We start from the raw sequence: 19,974 nt of genomic DNA, 5'->3' as shown, positions 1-19,974 counted from the left end.
GGTATTTAAAAAGAGGGCACCAGCGTCCTCTGTGTGAAGTCAGAGCCCAGAGACCCCCACAGAAACAGGCACACATTCCCATTTAACAACTATTTGATTTATTTAACAATACAAATTTCTTTCCACCGCACGGTGTAAGCAGAGAAAAGTTGAGAAACAAAATTAAGGTTTATTTTTTTTTAGTTTAACTGTATACACAAAAAACCCCAACCTCTTACTTCAGTAAATATAAAATTTACAGACAAAAAAAAACTACATTAAAAAGAACAAGGTTGTGACAAACCAATGACAGGAAGGGAATTCAGAATCAATAATCAAATGTTTAGTAAAGGAAACGGGCAATATTGAGAAGGCATCCTGCTTATAAACCAAGGTTTCTGAAATCTGAGGTGCAATAGGAAACTTTAGTACATTAAAAACAAGAATAAGGTTTTACGTATACTATATATTTTGTGATATATTTGAAAACTTTGCAGGCCACATATTTAATATGTGAAATATACATTTTGCCCCTTATTGTAAATTCATGGGAATGTTGTACATGTGAACTATGGGTACAGTTTGCTGGCATATCGGAACTAGCAAGGTCTTTGGAGTCTCTCCCCATGCTCTCGTTACCTGGAAGTTGTCATTCCTTAATTCTCATAAATTATAGGGCGAATCTACAAAGCCTAAAGGCCATGTCAACTCCATTCATTTTAGTGGAGTTTAACTAAATTTAGTTAAATTTAACTAAATTTAATGAATTTAGTTAAATTCATTAACTAAAATTAATGAAGGGTGCCTGGCAGAACTGTCCTACAGATTGCAGCCTATAATGTTTTTTCTAAGTATGCCCATATATGCTCTCTTCTTACAAAACTAGATGTAGGGCAAGTTCTCACTGAGGTACTAAAGCTGTTTGTGCTGCAGACTGCAGGTTGGGGCTCATTTGAGTGACTCTCCATACAAAACAACAGCAACAACACAAAAGTTCCCTGTGCACAGAAAACTAGCATGGCAGGGATAAGGCTAGGATAGAACCCTTCTCTCTGACATTTTTGATGTAGAAGGAACTTTTTTTTATATAGAGGAGCTTTCGAATCATGAGAGCCTCTATCTGCAGTCTGAGGCAGGAGAGCCCAAAATCAGCTTTGCCCACTGCAATGAGAAATGCAAATTGTTTGCCTCTGCCAATTGACTACTAAGGACAGACCCCATATTTTACATTGTCTTTTACTTCAGGGTCTGAAACAGAAACCTGAGCCATTAACAAACCCCTCTCACATGAGTGAAAATGGTTTTTAGTTGAGAGATCAATGGGTCACTTGTCGTTTGAGCCTCTTCTCAGAATATGTAGATATATATGTGTGTGTGTGTAAAGTAATGTTTCTCTGGAAGTCATATCCCGAGAACACTGATCTTATAGCAGCCTTCCCTAACCTGGTGTTTTCCAGATATTTTGGGCCACAACTCCCACCATCCCTGATTGGCCATGCTAGTCAGGGCTGATGGGAGTTGTAGTCCAAAGCATCTGGAGGGCACCAGGTTGGAGAAGGTTATCTTACAGGGACAGAGAATATAAGACATCTTGAAGTCTCCATAGTGAAGTGTTTAAGATATTTTAAACTACTGAAATCCAACTATCGATAAAGTAAAGCACAGAACGGTTTGATAGAAGTGCTACAAAATTTCCAAAAATGCACAGCAGCTTTGGTGGGTTAGGGCCCAAGAGTCTCAGCAAATTAGTCATAAGAAATCAATTCAATTTTTCTTTCCTTGTTTGAGCTTTGTCGCTGTTTTATTATGGAGTAATCAAGAACAGAAGAGTAATTAATTGCTACAGATCAAGTATCAAGAATTCATGCCTGTGTCTTGGGCTCAAATTCATACATTATCCTGCTGGGTCAATGGCTTGCACTGGTAATGTCTGGCTGCTTTGATTACATGGCTAATTTCCATGTCAGTGTCAGATACCCTAATGGAGGGGGAGGGAACGCGGATGTGAAAACTATCCCTATAATTTAAGCTACCCACATGACCGCATGACTGAAACATCCATATACTATGGATGTGGTGGTGGAACCAATCAGGGAAGGAAGTAGGGAGCAGATTGGGGTTGAAATCATGCTGCTGCAAAAGTAATGTATGAATCAGGCCTGCCTTACAGAGAAAGGGTACAATCTACTAGGAAATTCTCCTGTGCAATCTCCACTTAAGCACATGGGAACTGCAGGAGTATCACTTTTGGGATACCCCACTCATTTCACCGGGCTTGTGCAGGAGATCTTCCTGATGGATCATGTTCAGAATTACTAGTCACTGAAACCTGTGTTTCACTTACGAAAATGCATTTTGCCTCCGCAGTGTTTTCCTCCTCTTTTTTTTTTTAATGTTACAGTTTCAAATCAATATATGCTACTTATTCCACTTTGAGGGAAGCTGGTAAACAGAGCATGCCTTCATGTTGCTTTGGAAGACAGTTTAACATGATTAAATAGGTTGCAACTTTAAACCGAAATCTAAAGCACTGAACTCCCTGTGATTTGATAAAAGTTAAGAAAATATTGGCAAAATCCACAGCAACTTTTATGGAAACAAATCTGAGCCCCCAGGTTTGAAGACCTGTGTTTGATCCTGCAGAAGCTAGCTTATTTATGGAAAATTAGAGCTGGGGGAAGGAGCGGGAGGTAATAGTGTAAAATCCAATAGGAAACCATATGATTAGGTAGGCAGCCCATTCGCACAGGACGTGTGATGAAAGACCTCTGCCCCCAGTAACTACCCTCATTGTCCCGGTCAACATTGGGTGAATGCAAATGATCATTTACCAAGAATTAACATACAGTAGAACACATGCAACCACTTGGCAAGCTGGTTTTTTTTACTGTTCTGCTAAGTAGCAAGAAGAATCTTCCCATTCACTCTCTAACTTTGCTGGGTTTCTGATCAGGTGTGGAAGTGTAGTAAAGCCTCCCAAACATTTGGCCAGCCAGTAAGACAGGAGTGGGCAACTTTGAGAGGTCTGGAGGCCATCTTTGTCCCCTGGATCCCCTCATGGGTGCCGGAAAGTATTTTTTTAAATTCTCTTTAAATGGCATCCATAGTGCCTGCAGAGTGTCCAAAGGGTCAAAATTAACTTGTTTGCAAGCTGATGCTGCCTCTTTTGGTGTGCTGTAGTGGCTATGGCATACCAAAAAGGTCAAGATTAACTCGCAAAAAAACTAGTTTGACCCTTTTGCATTCCACAGCCACAATGGACACCGTTTTCCCCCATTTTTTTTTTAAATGGGGTGCGTGGGGGCTACAGGACACTGCATGCGGCCTGTGGACAACGTGTTGCCCACCCCTTCAGTAAGACATGAGCAGTTTATCAGGTGGTTACATGCACACCTGGCAAACGATCGTCTCTACTATTTACGCATTGTGCCAAACTCATTTGTGCTGGAACAGGGGAAGATTAAACAGCAAGCATTAAGTTCCATTCATCCTTTAGGGAAAAACAAGAGCCAAACTACAGGTGACACTGAACGCTTCACTTATAGTAGCGTGGATGTTTAAAAAATGTTAAATAGCTGGCGCAGGAGAGGGGATTTTCATTAGGGCCACAGGGAGGGGTGGTTTAATTCTTTCCTTCCTTGCTATAGTCCCAAGAAAAACAGTCTCCTCCACCCCAAATCTGCTAATAGGAACTTGGGGAGGGGGGCAGGGATTTTATCGGGATGAGTGGGGGGAGGAAAGGATTAAGCCCACCTTCCAGATTGCCACGGTCCTGATCAGCCCCCTCCCTGCACCAGCTGTTCACCACTGCATTGATTTAAAATATTTCTATCCCTCCTTTGTGCCACAGAACAGGCTTCCATTCCACGGTGGCTGCCAATAAGTGAAAAAATTAATACGTAACAGATTCATTTTTAAAGGTAGTGACGGGAGGGGGCGGGGGGAGGAGAGGGATGGTGATGGAAAATGTCCACTCCCCAGGCCTTGGACATCACCACTTCTGCTTAGACTTTGAAACACATGACCGCAACTACAAGTGACACATTTAGCATCCCGTGAAGCTTGGCCTGAAGAAGTACTGATCAGAATTCAGCCCTAAGTATAAGTTACACGGTCTTACGCTTTGGCTTTTCCTTCCTTATGCTAGTCTTCCATTGGGATCAGTATAGAAACAGCCCAACCTTCTAATCTATTACAATATGCTCCAATTTTAATTTCAAATATGAGAACAAAGAAGCTCTTCCTTGGGGAACATGTTTATTGTGTTTGAGATGATACACTGGATGCTCTCTGAGCTACAAGGTGGGTGGCGATGGGAGGGGAGGGGGGGAAAAGGAATCCCTTTCATTACAAACTGACAAAGGTAAAAGTTTAAAACAGTTTTCACAACAGCATGTACCACATATCGGAAATAGATCTGGGCTTAATACAAATGACGTAATTCCTAGTAATCTACAGCTACCTTTAATAACTTCATACAGATAATGGATTAGGCTAAAATGCACTATAATATTTGGTTGACTTCAGGAACGGTATCCTTAGTTACATCACAAAATACATTTCGATATCCCAAAGAAGCAAGACTTGCAAGTAGGCATTTTAAACATAACTAATCTACAGCTACAAAGTTCTACTCTTGATAGCATTTCCCTTTTGGGGGTGGGGTGGGGAGGGGGTAAGGAGGGAGGGAAAGCAGTATCCCAATCTTCAAAAGGATAAAAGCAGAGAGTAGAATCAGTATAACATATACACAGAAGTCCGTATTGTAAAGGCTATAAAGATTGGTTGCACACTGCAAGGCTGCATCGCTGCACCTTCACACCGCACAAAGTAGTCAACGTCGCTTATGTTGCATATCTCTTGGTCCACTGTCGGGCTATCCTGTCATGTTCTGCTCTGTTGGTCAGGTACTGAGTGGCTATGCTTCCCACCAGAGGATCAGCTGCAGGAGTTTGGCAGGGGGCAAGGGAGATGGTATATTAGGAGCCATTCTATTAACAGACACATCAACATGACCATTGTTTACTGTGCCGCACACGGTTTCTGGTTAAGCTGTGCAATGGTACCCAATTCCACTGTGATCCTTAAGCACACTCATTGCAAAGGTTAGTCATGGTTGGTCAGGGGATGCTGGGAGTTGGGGACCAACACACATGGAAGGCACCAGGTTGGGGAAGGCTGGGCCACACACAACAGCAAATCCCACAGGAATGCTTTTCATGGATTGTACCATTGCAGACTGCAGGGGAGGACAGTAAGGGGAGGGTAAGGGCTTGGTATGTGTTTAGCAGGGTGGCATGGAGTGTTGGGGGGCCAAAACAAGAAGGGGGGGCACTATAAGAGTGGTGCGAGGCAGTGTGTGTTACAATGGGGGTAGGGGGGCATGATGTTGGTTGCAGGGACAGGTTACACCTTGGATTGGAGCCAGAGAAATGCCAATGGAAGGGGTAGGCAGAGCCACCTTCCATGAGTGAAGCTCCTCTTCAGGAAGGTGCTTCCAGCTCTGGCCACCCCCTCCACCCCCTCAGCCCTCCCTTCACCATAACCTACCCCATTCAGTACAGTTTGCTGACCCTTGGCAGAGGCTGAGGGGGACGACTGCCAGGGGGAGCAGGGGGTGGGAAAGTCCTTTCCACCCACTCATGTCCACTGGTGTTTCTCTGGGCTTAACCCATTATGCTCATATGCATATTAACAAAAGCCCAATGCCTGCTTTTGCAGGGGAAAGGCAGATTCAGGAAGGGGATTTGGAGCAAGAAAATGGCAGGGGGGAGTGGTGCTTACCCTCTCCCTGCCCACTCAGCTCTACCCCCCTGAAAGATCCCATGTTTCCTAAATCTGAAGTCAATTTGGAGAGGAGAAGTGGCCAGTGAGGAAAGAGCTAAGTACTCTTCCCTCTTTCGCCACTCCAAATCTTCCATCCTGAAGTGGACTTTCCCTAGGAAAAAGACACCATCGGCCGTTTATTACATATGCATGTAGAACATGTAGTCCTGAGACAAGAAATACTGTGACTCTAAACATATACCGAGATATACATATACATATACACACGTAATACATTCATTCATATATATATATATATATATATATATATACACACACACACACACATACACGTGTGCGTGCACCTATTTGGAAAAAGGTGTCTCAACTAATCTTCCTATGGATAGGCTATTGTTTCCTGTGTGCAAGGGGAGGCGGGGGGGGGGAATTCAAACGTGCATGACTCCACTGTAGTCTAAAGTAGTACAGTCCCAGACCAGGTTTGTTATATCAGTCTCCCAGCATGGTGATGCCCTCGGGTTGCATTGGGACTGCAACTCCCATAATTCCCAGCCAGCACGCAAAGTGACACACGGGTAATTTTGAAGGAAGAAGTGCACATGGCAAAGCAAATACAGAGGCTTTTAATCTGTTCAGCCTCCCTTTATGTTGGAACAGTTAACATTTGTTTTAAAGCCTTGCAGACAGCTATGTCCAGATGTTAAGAGAATTTTCCTGTAGCCATAACAATACAGAGGTCAACCGGGGAAGCTGTGCCTTTTTGTTCACAGCAAAGTCTCATATTCTGGTAATTATAGCGGAAGCAATAATCCTACTGATGTAATAGTAGATGTTCGTTCAACGTTTTAGGTTTACGTTTGAAGGTATTACATATTTTGTGTTTTTGCTTATCATGTCTATTGCAGCCTTCCGCTCATGCAATGGGGCTTTTCCACCACCTCCCCACTGTAGCCCATGGTGCCCCCTCTCCGGAGGGGGTCAGGAGATGCATCTTGGTGGGCTACAGTGGGAAGGAGTAACTGTGAGAAAATTGGGTGGTGGCAGCTTGTGCGAGCTGAGCTATGGATCCAAGCCAATCGTGTATAGCACTCTTTCTTGAAGTCCTCCTATATCCCATCATTGAAGGTAAGCTAGAGCTGGGCAGCCCTGTAACTGAACTGAAATGTGCAGAAACAGCACATGATAGTCCAAGAGGGGCTGCACAATTTCATACTGTAGCTATGGGGGATGTGGGGAGGTCTCCCTGTACATGGAAAGCTAGCACAGCAGGAAGAAGGTTTTGCCGTTTGTGATTTAAGCACGATGGCACTGAGCGTGTATTCTGGCATTCAACTTGACGTTGTGTATGAATCAATGCTGGGTCTATGGCAAAGCCCAAGGATTCAGAGGTTTAAAGATAACAAACGGAATCCATTCCCAGGCTGTACTGTGTAAAAGCAAAACGACAGGAATTTTATCTCCTCTTGGTCTTTTGTATTGTTTTTACACACAGTAAATAAATAATAGCTTTGAACAATTTTTGATGACTAAGTGCGCGTTCTTATGGATGTTCAGGCAGTAAAAGAAGTCCTACGCTCCCAGCATGCCCAAGCCACCATGGATTGTGTCCCAAATGTAGGCATTGTTTTGTCTCTATGTGCTGGACAATTAGTAACACTCGTTTTTGTTCTGAAAAAAATTAACAATCGCCTTACCAGGATTGCAATCTGTCAAGAGGGAACAAATAGACAGCAGAACCTTTGAAATAGTCAGAGCAGGGCTCCAGTTGTCTTTCAGAATATCCAGACAGATGACTCCCTGACTGTTGATGTTGCAGTGGTAGATCCTAGTACGGAAGGTAACCTAAAGGTAGAAGAGCAAAAGATGGGGGAGAAAATCATTCTGCCCTCTTCATCTGTAGCTTGTTCCCAGTCCTTTGAAACCTGCCTTGAATTATTCACCTTCAGTGGAAGAATATTTCTATAGAGACCTTTCATTTTTTTGGTTGCTCATTCTGTAAGACTCATCTAAAAAATGACACACACACCCCACTTAGCAAACAGCTGCCTTATTCATGTCTGCCATATACATCTCAATGTTAAAAGCTTTATTGTGGCTTTTTCTGGCAAGCCTACAGCATTTTTAAATCCAACTTTAAAAACACGCACACACAGCATAGGAATATTTTACATTATTTTTCTGTACTTGGGAGATATATGTGCATGTGTATGTTAACAAAAAGGCACTCAGATGCCTAGTTTTCATTCAATTTCAGTGCATGTGAGGACCACAATGATGGCTTAGCCTTTTACGGTACAATCCTGTGCATGTTTAGACAGAAGAAAAGTCCTCCTCTCATATGCAACTTCAGAGCTTAGTTTCTGGTTTACATTACGTCTGAGTTCTCCACTACATCTAAATTGGGGAACTCTGGATTCATGCCAGTTATCAAGCCAGGGATAATAAGTCAGAATCTTAACAGGGAACTCTGGCTTAATGCAAGCCAGAAATGAAGTGCCAAAGCAGTCTGCAAGGGGAGGGAAAGGGAAAAAGAAGAGCGCTTGGCCCTGACGCTCATTGCTGTCAAATGATCATCTGACATTAGGCCAATGTGTGCAGTGGGAAAGGGTTTCAGGCAAGCCAGGTATTTTCCAGGGTTTTTTCCCTCCCAGAGTGATGTGGAAATGAGTGAGGCATCACATTGCCTTGGAACAAGTGATTTCCATTTATCATGGGGGGAAAGGTGTGTGCGTGCGTGTATGCATATGTATGTGTGTGTATATCTATGTATGTGTAATTGTGTATGTGTGTGTGTGTGTGTATATATATATATTTTCTATTTGTTTATTTATTTATTTGACTTGTGTACCCCACCTTTCTACCAAAAATGGCACTCAAGGTGCTTATAATCACAAATAAAAACAATAATAAAACAAATACATTAAACACAATTAAAAACACAACAGTCACAGAGTAAAAACAGCCTCCAGTCCAACAGCCCTGCTTACACACCAAAGGCCTGCTTGAATAAAGCCATCTTTGCCTGCCAGCGGAAGGATAGCAGAGACAGAGTGAACCTAGCCGCCCTCAGGAGGGTCTTCCACACCTGAGAAGCCCCTCTTTTGCACCGCCACCGAAAGCACCTCCGAAGGTGGTGGTCTTGAAAGAAAAGCTTTGCTGTGTATGTGGGATATGACATTCGACAGACCCTGGGGATGCTTCAACTATTACATATAGAACATGCTTTTCAACAGTCAAATGCCCAGTGCTTTTGGTAATCTTTTGTCAATGGGACACGGGGCACTGTTCATTTTCATGTCACTTGAGAAACGTATTTTTCATAACTGTCTTGCTAGATCAGAGGTGGGCAACTTGTGGCCCACCAGATGGTTTGACCTACAAAGGCCATCATCCCTCACCACTGACTATGCTAGATAGGGCTGGTGGGAGTTGTAGGCCAAAACATCTGGAGGGCCACAAGTTGCCCACCCTTCTGTGAGATGGAACTATAATGTGTGAAGCATACTCTGCTTTAACTTGTGTCATCATTTTGCTCTAAGTGACTCTAATACCAACCTTCTGTACAAATATAGCACAGAGTTTAAATGCATTAGTTGCAGAATGAACACTTTATGGCACAAAGGATAATCTACATCTTAATGGCACTACACAGTGAAACAAGACAAAACAGTCCTTTGAAAGCTTGAAAGGAAAATGCTTTGGGGTGGGATGCAGAACTGTACACTCCGAGTTCAAGACCAATTTATCGGGGGGGGGGGTTGTAGTTTGTCTAGGCCTTATTTTATTTATTTATTTACTTACTAAACTTATTTACTTATTTATTTTGCATTGCTATGTGAGGAAAGATGCACTGAGGAACTGATTCGCACATCACAGCTAAAACAACCCAGAGTTTTATCCCAACAATTGCCCATGGTTTGGCAGCGGGTTAAAACTCTAACATGTTCCCGCGGTACCCTGGCAATCCATGGGTTGAACAACCCATGAATTGCCAATATGTGTGTAGGATACAGAGAACTGGGCAATTAATTCTGCACATACTAAGACCTCTGCTGCATCAGAACAAAGGCCTATCTAGATCAGTATCTTGTTTCCCAGTGGCCAACCAAACGCCTCTGGGAAGCCACAAGCAGGATATGAGTGCAATAACACATCCAAGGGAGGCATTGGCTTGGTATTTTTCAAACAGCAGACCCCCAGGCACATGACTAACAGATTTTAAAACTGATAGGAACTTTCAAATGCAGCTTATGATATGGTATGAAGTAAAAAAAACCTACTGGCAGTGCCCAATCCCTTGCACATGCCTAAAATAGTTATTTGGATCCCACCCAGAACACACAACTTATTAAGACAAGGCAGGAGAGCAGGCCGGGGGGTAGGATGAGGGACGATGGCTACCCTCTGCCACTAGATTTCTACAGCATGTGTCGAACAGATTAACTAGCTTAGTAAACCTAGCATTTGGTCTATTTGTTCAATAGAAGATTTTGAATCTTCTTCATCGAACATCTGCTACACAGATGCAATTTTTCAACAAACATTTATGCTGGCATAAAAAATCTATAACATATGAGCAAGCACATAAAGTTTTAGCTTACGCTTGGGACAATTTTAAGCACTAGATTTGGCATGCTTTAAAAAAAAGAAAGAAACGGGGTCAAACGAATCAGTAGCATACACATCATTTTGCAAAATGATAATTAATTCCAACACTGAATTTTCCTTTGGTAGAATATTATCAGTATCAAGACAGTTATTCCTTTCTAATTTCTTATATTTTTCGATAATTCATATCAAGAAATAGTCCTTGAAATAGAAGCTTCCCTCCATTAGATTTTGATCCCCCAATTATTTAACCTACTTCACTGTATAATTATGATTTTGACAATTGCTACCAGAATTACTGGTAGAAATCAAGCAGTTTTCACTCATCAAAGGCATATTATTTGAGAATAATAAACAAAATTAAAGTTCAGCACACACTGTATAAACATTTAAGTACTGCTGAAATCAGCGGGACATAAGTGTCTTATGACTCTACAACAGTAACTATCATATTGTTCTCATCCTGTGAATTTACACATTACTTATTTTGTATTCTCTTTGGGTTGGATCCATACACAGTCATACTTAAGAGTAGACATATTGAAATTAATGGGAATTAAATTAGTCTTGCCTAACTTAATTCCCACTGATTACAATGGGTTAACCGTTATGCATGATGAAGTATAGATTCAGCCCTTAATTTGTGGATGTTTTAGAGCCTATTCACAATGACACTTGTGTTCAGGTCACTTGAACATCAGCCAAGTACCAACTGCAAGGTCAAGGCTGCCATAGATTATGTGTACTTCATTTTTTATTAAATTGCCAACACATAAGAACTGGCCCTCAAACTCTCCTTATGTATCTATGGACACCATCAAAATCTCAATGGACTGGGTCAAGTGCTCTTCCACTGTTGCTTATGCTGAAAATGAAAATCTCGGACATAGGCTGACCATGTGCCCTACTTTACAGAGGGAGGTCCTCTATTTGAAGGAGTCCTCAGTTCCAGTCTGGTTTAAAGATAAAGAACCATCAGAAGGGAGATCAGGGAGGCGCCTGAAGTTGCCCAACCACAACGACAGCAGACTGAGAAAGCGCATAGGTCCCCTGGTGCAGAATGCCACTACAGTAACATGTATTCTATTCTATTTTAATTATAGTTATAACATCAGCACATGCACATTTTATGCAAAACTGTGTCCTGTTTTGTCCTCTTTTGGTGATGCATTTTTTTCTTTTTTAGTCTAGTGGTCATCCTGCTTTTGACATTAGTCACTGTACTAGCTTCAGTTGCTGGAGCTGCACTTCCGCTCGCCAGACCAATAGGCAGAGGACCGTCTGGAGCACAACATTAGTTTGTTGAGTTGAAACAGAGAATAAAACCTCATTTCTGAATCGGGAAATTTCCCTGCTTTGTTTAGTTAACTTGCATCACATCCAACAAGCTGGTAAAGAAATTGAATACTTCTCAGCTTCTGTTTGGGGCAGCCAGGATGTGAAAGTTTAGCATTGAATCTTCTTTTAAAGAGGCAAATTATATCACTGTAAAGGTTTTCAGAAATTTTATTAGCATACTGATAATTTAGGGCATGACTTACACATAAACGCACGTAGCCTGTACATGCACAATGTCACAAAAATGTCACAGTGCTTACCTGGCACTCCTATTCCTCCTATGGGAGGAGGCTCACCTAGGTCTCCTATTCCGGGTAATGTCTAGGTGCTCTGTAGTGCACTAGACATTACTGTCACCCGACCAAGGGTTGGTGGCAAAGGAAGAGTTAAAAGGGATCCTTGGGAATGCTTCCTTTGTGTGTGTGCAGACAGAATGGAATCATGCTCTTAGTTTTCCCCACTTTTTTCCCTAGAAAATCCTGGTAAAAAGTTACTGTCAGCCTAAACAGATTCATTTTTCCCCAGGAAACTGTCAATGTGAATGTATTCTGTAGCCCACTGAAAGTGTATTAATGTGGATCCCTGGAATTCCTATTACACAGTCTGCCACAGTCAGCCATTAATCTGCTTGCTTGCTTGCTTATTTATTTATTTATTTCATTTCTATACCGCCCAATAGCCGAAGCTCTCTGGGCGGTTCACAAAAATTAAATCCAAGCAACACACAATAAAACAATTTAAAATATACAGAACATTAAAACCACAATATAACAATACAACCACAATAAAACCTAACAGCAGTGCAGGAGTTTAAAATACAGATTTAAAATAGCAAAGATAAAAATTTAGAAAGCTAAAATGCTAAAATGCCTGGGAAAATAAAAAGGTCTTCACCTGGCGCCGAAAGGAATACAATGTAGGCGCCAGGCGAACCTCACTAGGGAGCTCATTCCAGAGCCGGGGTGCCACAGCAGAAAAAGCCCTCCTCCTAGTAGACACCCGCCTCACTTTTTTGCTTGCAATCTTATGCATGATGTTTGAAATTGTTTTGAAGGCAGCTGCCTCTTTCCCTGATTTTGTCAACGTACAAGAAACACATGACCCCTTTGTCCTGTTTCAGAACAGAAGACCATTGAAGGTACATACAAATATACAGACAGCTACATGTCCTTACCTTTGGTGGTTTAAATGGATAATCGGATGAAAATGTGATATCCAGGAAAAAGACGCCACCTTCGTATACAGAACCTGGGGGACCAAGGATAGTAGATCTCCATTCATAAATGTTATCACCTTTAGGCCCAGCGCTATTGAAATAAGAGAAAGGGAGAGGGGAGACAGAAAATGAGCCGGAGGCTTTGCGAGCATTTACATTCATTACTCATCTCTTCTTTAGCTGTTGTGAATGGCATCTGTTGCTGATATATATGGCTTGGTGCTTTTGTATGCACTTGCTAGGAACGAAGAAACTGCACATCAACAGTGCTTACGTCAATGTTTGCAACAAAAGGCTCATCTTTGTCTTTTGTTAATATTTAGCTGTGTAGCCTTTTGTCTGTTGCTTTTTCCTGTGCATGGGACAGACGTGAAGTGTGAGTGTGTGTGTGTGTGTGTGTGTGGCAGGGATGCTTTAAAACACAAGGGCTACAATCCAAGGCAAAGTTAAGCATACTTAAGACCATTCATCCACCCATCACATTTTATATCCTACCCTTCCTTTAAGGAGCAGTATATGTGGGATTATCCCAATTTATCCTCACAAGCCCATGAAGGAGGTTACCCTAAGGGAGAGTGACTTGCCTAAGACGCCCAGTAGCCTCTAAAGAACAGTAGGAAGTTCAATCCAGGTATCCCCAGTTCTATTGCAACACTCTGTCCACCAAGGCTGCAAACTGATGTCCACTTCCTGGGAATAAGCTCCAGTGAACAGAGTGGAACTTACTTCTAAGTAAACATATAAGAGTACGCTGTTGCACATACGCCTAAAAATGGACTTAATCGTGGCCAATGGGTGCAATTCCTTCCAACGCTTGTAAACCTAACAGCAAAACTCCCTATCAATGGCTCTCAACTACAAATTAATGCTCTAAACTACCAAATAGAGTCATTTCTCCATGAATACATGTATTTCTTGATCCCACACTGTTCTTGTGGCTTTGCTGTGCAATCAGTTCCAAGTAATTTCCTAGGATCCTAACATTCTACATACACTTCCTGAAAAATCTCAACATTGTTCACTTGCTTCCTGAAAAACCTTTCAGAATAAAGATGGGAAAGAATGGTGTTCTCATACTGCAGTTCTGCAGAACATCGCATTATCTGATGGTGAAAGCACTGAGAAAACGTATGGATTTTTTAAAATATAGATCTACAGGCCATTTTAGATCCCATACAGTTGGTCATTTTGATAGATTTGAACTGTTGTTCAAGGATCCCTCAGATGCTTATTTCAAGGATGAATTTTCTCACATTCCAACAGAGCAGCAGGTATGATATCACTGTTAAACTAAACATAGGACCCCCTGAAAGGCCAATTTTGAGAGAGGGATGACTACTTTATAAATGTGTCTGTAGAGGTACCAAAAAAAGCAATAAATATACTTTTAGGTTAACACTGTAAAGACATCTATATTTCTATCCCTCTATGCAGGCAGAATGTCCTTTTTCTCTTCCTTTCTCTTTTACATTTCTATTAAAAAACAACATGTGGCAGACTTGGCTCGCCTCCAAGCAACCTTTTTTAAAATAAGGCCTTTAAGGACACAATCCTATGCACATTTAGGCAGAATAAGGTCTTACAACTCCCAGCATGTCCCAGCTAACCATGCTGGCTGGGGAATGCTGGAAGTTGTAGGGCTTTTTTTTCTGTCTAAACAAGCATAGGATTGCGTCCTAAGAGAATTTTCTATGAAATGTTATAATCGCAAACTTTATATGGAAACATCAAGGCAGTCTTATGACATCCTCCCTGTTTAGAATTATTATTATTATTATTATTATAAACCTGAATTCCATAGCTGTAGAACTGCTAATTGTTTAATCGCCATCATCACTGAGCTGTTTTACAGCTATGGAATTCAGATTTCTTGGTTCCAGGAGGGATTTAGGTAAACTATACTGATTGTGATATGGAGACAAAACAACCTGAAACAACAAAAAAAGAGAGAGAATGTTTACTGAGGGTGGGACAAGAAGCACAGACTCCACTTCAAGTCATGGTTTCATGGGTTTGCTGACTGCCACCCTCAATCTCGCTCAGGGGTGTAGGTGGGGAGGGGATGAGGCACAAATTTCACATGAGGGTGTTCCAGAGCACACTGCTCTACAGTTTTATTCTGCATACACTCACCACTCGGTCCCTTTGTAGACTGTAACAATATTAAGGCTACAAATTGAAATACATCATCAACGGGGGTGGTTTTCAGTGTGTTTACAACACACGTGATGCAAATAAATGTTATGAGAATTAAGGCTGAGAAGAGATAACAGGCCACAAGGCCTAAGTAATTCATAGGGGCCTCAAATGTCATTCTGTTCAATTCTTCTACGCATATTTGCCAACAGATCAAAACAGTTTAAGAATTTTTTTTAAAGAAATAATACAAAAAGTTGGAGCAATGTAGAAAATATTTAAAACCCAAGTAGAGGGGGTTGGGTTTTCTAATTAACTCTTGACACCCATTAAGCACATATTGCTTAATTAGCATTAGGCCTGAAAGTCAAATTTCTCTGGAACAATTCAATTTTGGCACAAGTTTCCTTAATGGTTATTTTATAGCTTAATGCAGAGGTTAGTGCTCCTATATCATCTGCCAGCCACCTTTCCTTCAAACACCTCTAATAGCTGGATGCAATTCAATCAGTTTAATGAAACAGCTGAATTGACTTAGCAACATATTTCAGCCAAATTAATCAGTCACAATTAAGGTTACAGCCTCTAGCTGAGTGCCAAACTACCTGGTAATCACTCACAGAGTCAGAACAAGGGCATCTATCAATTAAATAGTCAAACATCTAAGAGCAATAATTCCTAAGTTACTATTTACAATCATCAGCTGCAATACCATTAGTGCCACTTAAAATTGTAAGGGTTGCTCATAGACAGGGGCAAGTCTACCATAAAATTTCAGATGTACTGACCCTGTCAATGCAGAGGGCATTTCGTAGGAATCTGATACTTCTGCCTAGAACCAGAGCTCAGGGTGGAGCTGTTCTTCTCCTCCCCCTACCATCCCAGCCCTGCATTGTTAATTTTGTAGCGGTGGGATCCAGGCAGAATTGAGGTATTTGATAATGTGATGGCCCTGATGCTTTAAAAAACAGTTGTTTTTGTTTGTTTTGTTTCTAAACTGTGGTCTGAGACATTCAGCGGGGTTCTTCGGTGAGAACAGTGGTAGACAAACTTCCTTAGCAAGATTACTGGCTCGCTATTACCAATCTTCCTCTGGAATACACAACTGTAGGCACACTCAGTTTATGCAGAGTAACAGAGAGGCCTAGTGAGAGCCTTGTATGCACCAAGGGTGCACCCCAAAATTATCTGCAATGCACAGGGTATTGTGGCAGACAAGCTGATGTGGAAAGAACTCCTCAAGACAGAATATGTAAAAAACCACTGCTCTCAAAGGCCTGGTAAAATGGCACCAGATTACTGTTCACAGTGGTCCATTCATACACACTCACCAGGACCATCCATCTAACCCAGTGTTGTCTACTCTGATTGCAACATCTCTCCAGCAGCCAAAGCAGAGATCTTTTCCCATCACCTGCTACTGGATTCTTTGAACGGGCGATGCCAGGGAATGAACCCGGGACCTTCTGCATGCAAAGCAGGTGCTTACCACAGAGCTATGGGCCTTCCTCTGATTCCATGAGGATCCTATTTTATTGTATTTCTGTAACTTATACCCTGCTTTTTTTTTTCTTTCCTCTCTCCTTTTTGGGGAGGTCCAAAGTGACTTACAGATTCACAGAAACACTTCCTAATTTAAAACACGGGTCTAACACGGTCTCTTCTCCACTGATTTTTATCCTACAAAACCCTTTATCTTGCAAAAGCCGGCTGGAATGGGAAGCTAGAGACGTTGCATCAGTCCAATGCAAAGAGTAAGATGAATTGTATCCAGAGGAGCTGCAGAAAATCACTTTTATTCTAAAAAGACCAAATGCATTTTGAGGAATAAAGCTCTACCTCAGGGATACTTTCTTGCCGCTTTCTTTTCCTCTGCTTGACAGACAACAACTAAACCTGAATTCATGTTTAGAATCCTGAGAATTTCTGCTCTGAAACCATTTCAAAGATGTAACTATCAACACAGTCTCTGTTCCCCTCTCCCCTGTCTCTCTTGTTCAGTCGTTAAGTCGTGTCCGACTCTTCGTGACCCCATGGACCATAGCATGCCAGGCCTTCCTGTCCTCCGCTCTCTCCCGGAGTGTGCTCAAGGCCATATTCATTGCATCGGTGATGCTATCTAGCCATCTCATCCTCTGCCATCCCCTTCTGCTTTTGCCTTCAAATTTCCCAGCATCAGGGTCTTTTCCAGGGAGTTTTCTCTTCGCATTAGGTGGCCAAAATATTTGAGCTTCAGCTTCAGTATCTGTCCTTCCAATGAGCAGTCAGGGTTGATTTCCTTTAGGATGGATTGATTTGACCTCCTTGCAGTCCAGGGGACTCGTAAGAGTCTTCTCCAGCACCACAGTTCGAAAGCATCAATTCTTCGGCGCTCAGCCTTCCTTATAGTCCAGCTCTCACAGCCATACATTACTACTGGGAAAACCATAGCTTTGATTAGACGGACCTTTGTCAGCAAGGTGATGTCTCTGCTTCTTACTAAGCTGTCTAGGTTTGCCACAGCTTTCCTCCCAAGGAGCAAGCGTCTTTTAATTTCATGGCTACAGTCACCGTCTGTGGTGATCTTGGAGCCCAAGAAAATAAAATCTGTCACTGCTTCCATTTCTTCCCCTTCTATATGCCAGGAAGTGATGGGGCCAGATGCCATGATCTTAGTTTTTTTAATGTTGAGTTTCAAACCAGCTTTTGCACTCTCCACTGTCACCCTCAACAAGAGGCTCTTTAGATCCTCTTCTCTTTCTTCCATTAGGGTGGTATCATCTGCATATCTGAGGGTGTTGATAATTCTCCCGGCAATCTTAATTCCGACCTGTGATTCATCCAACCCAGCGTTTCTCATGATGTACTCTGCATATAAGTTAAATAAGCAGGGTGACAATATGCAGCCTTGTTGTACTCCTTTCCCAATTTTGAACCACTTGGTTGTTCCATGTCCGGTTCTTACTGTTGCTTCTTGACCCTCGTACAGGTTTCTCAGGAGACAGGTAAGGTGGTCTGGTACTCCCATCTCTTTCAGAATTTGCCAGAGTTTGTTGTGATCCACACAATCAAAGGCTTTAGCGTAGTCAATGAAGCAGAAATAGACGTTTTTCTGGAATTCTCTTGCTTTCTCCATGATCCAGCAAATGTTGGCGATTTGACCTCTAGTTCCTCTGCCTCTTCGAAACCCAGTTTGTACTTCCAGTAGTTCTTGGTTCACATGCTGCTGCAGCCTAGCTTTAGGATTTTGAGCATCACCTTGCTGGCATGTGAAATGAGCGCAATTGTACGGTAGTTTGAACACTCTTTGGCGTTGCCCTTCTTTGGAATTGGAATGGATTGAGTTGCTGCCTCCTGAATAATGTTACGGACCTCCGTCCATAGTTCCTCAGGCACTCTGTCTATCAGGTCTAATCCCTGAAATCTATTCCTCACCTCCGCTGTATATTCATAAGGGATATGATTTAGGTCATACCTGAATGGTTTAGTGGTTTTCCCTACATTCTTCAATTTCAGCCGAAATTTTGCAAGAAGCAGCTCATGATCTGAGCCACAGTCAGCTCCAGGTCTTGTTTTTACTGACTGTATGGAGCTTCTCCATCTTTGGCTGCAAAGGACATAATCAATCTGATTTCGATATTGACCATCTGGTGATGTCCATGTGTAGTGTCACCTCTTGTGCTGCTGGAAAAGAGTGTTTGCTATGATCAGCGTGTTCTCTTGGCAAAACTCCATTAGCCTTTGTCCTGCTTCATTTTGTACAAAAAGGCCATGCTTGCCTGTTATCCCGGTGATTTCTTGACTTCCTACTTCAGCATTCCAATCCCCTATGATGAAGAGGACATCTTTTTTTGGTGTTAGTTCTAGAAGGTGTTGTAGGTCTTCATAGAACCGATCAACCTCAGCTTCTTCGGCATCAGTGGTTGGGGCATAGACTTGAATTGCTATGATGTTGAATGGTTTGCCTTGGATTCGTACTGAGATCATTCTATCGTTTTTAAGATTGTACCCCAGTACAGCTTTTCCCACCCTTTTGTTGACTATGAGTGCTACTCCATTTCTTCTAAGGGATTCTTGCCCACAGTAGTAGATATGATGGTCACCTGAATTAAATTCGCCCATGCTTGTCCATTTTAGTTCGCTGATTCCCAAGATGTCGATGTTCAATCTTGCCATCTCATGTTTGTCCACCTCCAGCTTACCTCGATTCATTGACCTTACATTCCAGGTTCCTAAACAATATTGTTCTTTACAGCATCAGATTTTCTTTTCACCACCAGACACATCCACAGCTGAGTGTCCTTTCGGCTTTGGCCCAGCCGCTTCACTCTTTCTGGCGCTACTTGGAAATACCCTCTGCTCTTTCCCAGTAGTATATTAGACACCTTCCGACCTGAGGGGCTCATCTTCCGGCGTCATATCTTTTAGCCTTGTGATACGTTCCATGGGGTTTTCTTGGCAAGAATACTGGAGTGGGTTGCCATTTTCTTCTCCAGTGGACCACATTTTTTCAGAACTCTCTGCCATGACCTGTGCATCTTGGGTGGCCCTGCACGGCATAGCTTATGGCTTCACTGAGTTACGCAAGCCCCTTCGCCACAACAAGGCAGTCGTCTCAAGCCAAGGATCATACATTTCCCTCTGTTCAAGTTTTGGAAACTTAGATGCTTGGATCCAGCTTCTTTATCACCTGTGGAACCATTCCGCGAGTGGAGTTCTGCTAAGAATGCTCGCGCCACGGGACGGGGGAGCCAACCTTCGTAAATCCCCCCTCCCTTTTTAGCCCCCCGCATCATCTCCCCTGCTCCACCCCATTCCAGGGGGTCCCCCAAACCATTCCATCAAAAGCATTATTGTTGTTGTTACTAAAAATCACAATCAATGCAGCTGTTTGAAATCAGTTTCCTAAAGCTGTACCTGAAAAACCAGCT

At 42.3% G+C, this 19,974-nt stretch overlaps 1 protein-coding gene across 2 annotated transcripts in view; it reads right to left on the bottom strand.

Annotated features, from left to right (window-relative positions):
* Positions 1 to 2,370: 2,370 nt before the first annotated feature.
* UBE2E3 (ubiquitin conjugating enzyme E2 E3) overlaps positions 2,371 to 19,974 on the bottom strand; it is a 117,226-nt gene continuing 99,622 nt past the window's right edge. For both annotated transcript variants that reach the window (XM_084814886.1, XM_084814895.1), the window contains exons 4-6: positions 12,887 to 13,019; positions 7,461 to 7,608; positions 2,371 to 4,921 (exon numbers count right to left, since the gene is read on the bottom strand). In XM_084814886.1, coding sequence (XP_084671012.1) covers positions 4,824 to 4,921; positions 7,461 to 7,608; positions 12,887 to 13,019 — 379 coding nt within the window. In that variant the 3' untranslated portion in view covers positions 2,371 to 4,823. The remainder of the gene's footprint in view (positions 4,922 to 7,460; positions 7,609 to 12,886; positions 13,020 to 19,974) is intronic.

This window comes from Heloderma suspectum, chromosome 1, assembly GCF_057233095.1.
Source record: "Heloderma suspectum isolate Gila_16-S chromosome 1, 16-S_ref, whole genome shotgun sequence".
Taxonomy (NCBI): Eukaryota; Metazoa; Chordata; class Lepidosauria; order Squamata; family Helodermatidae; genus Heloderma; species Heloderma suspectum.
The sequence above is the reverse complement of the archived record's forward strand: the minus strand, read 5'-3'. Positions and strand labels throughout refer to the sequence as shown.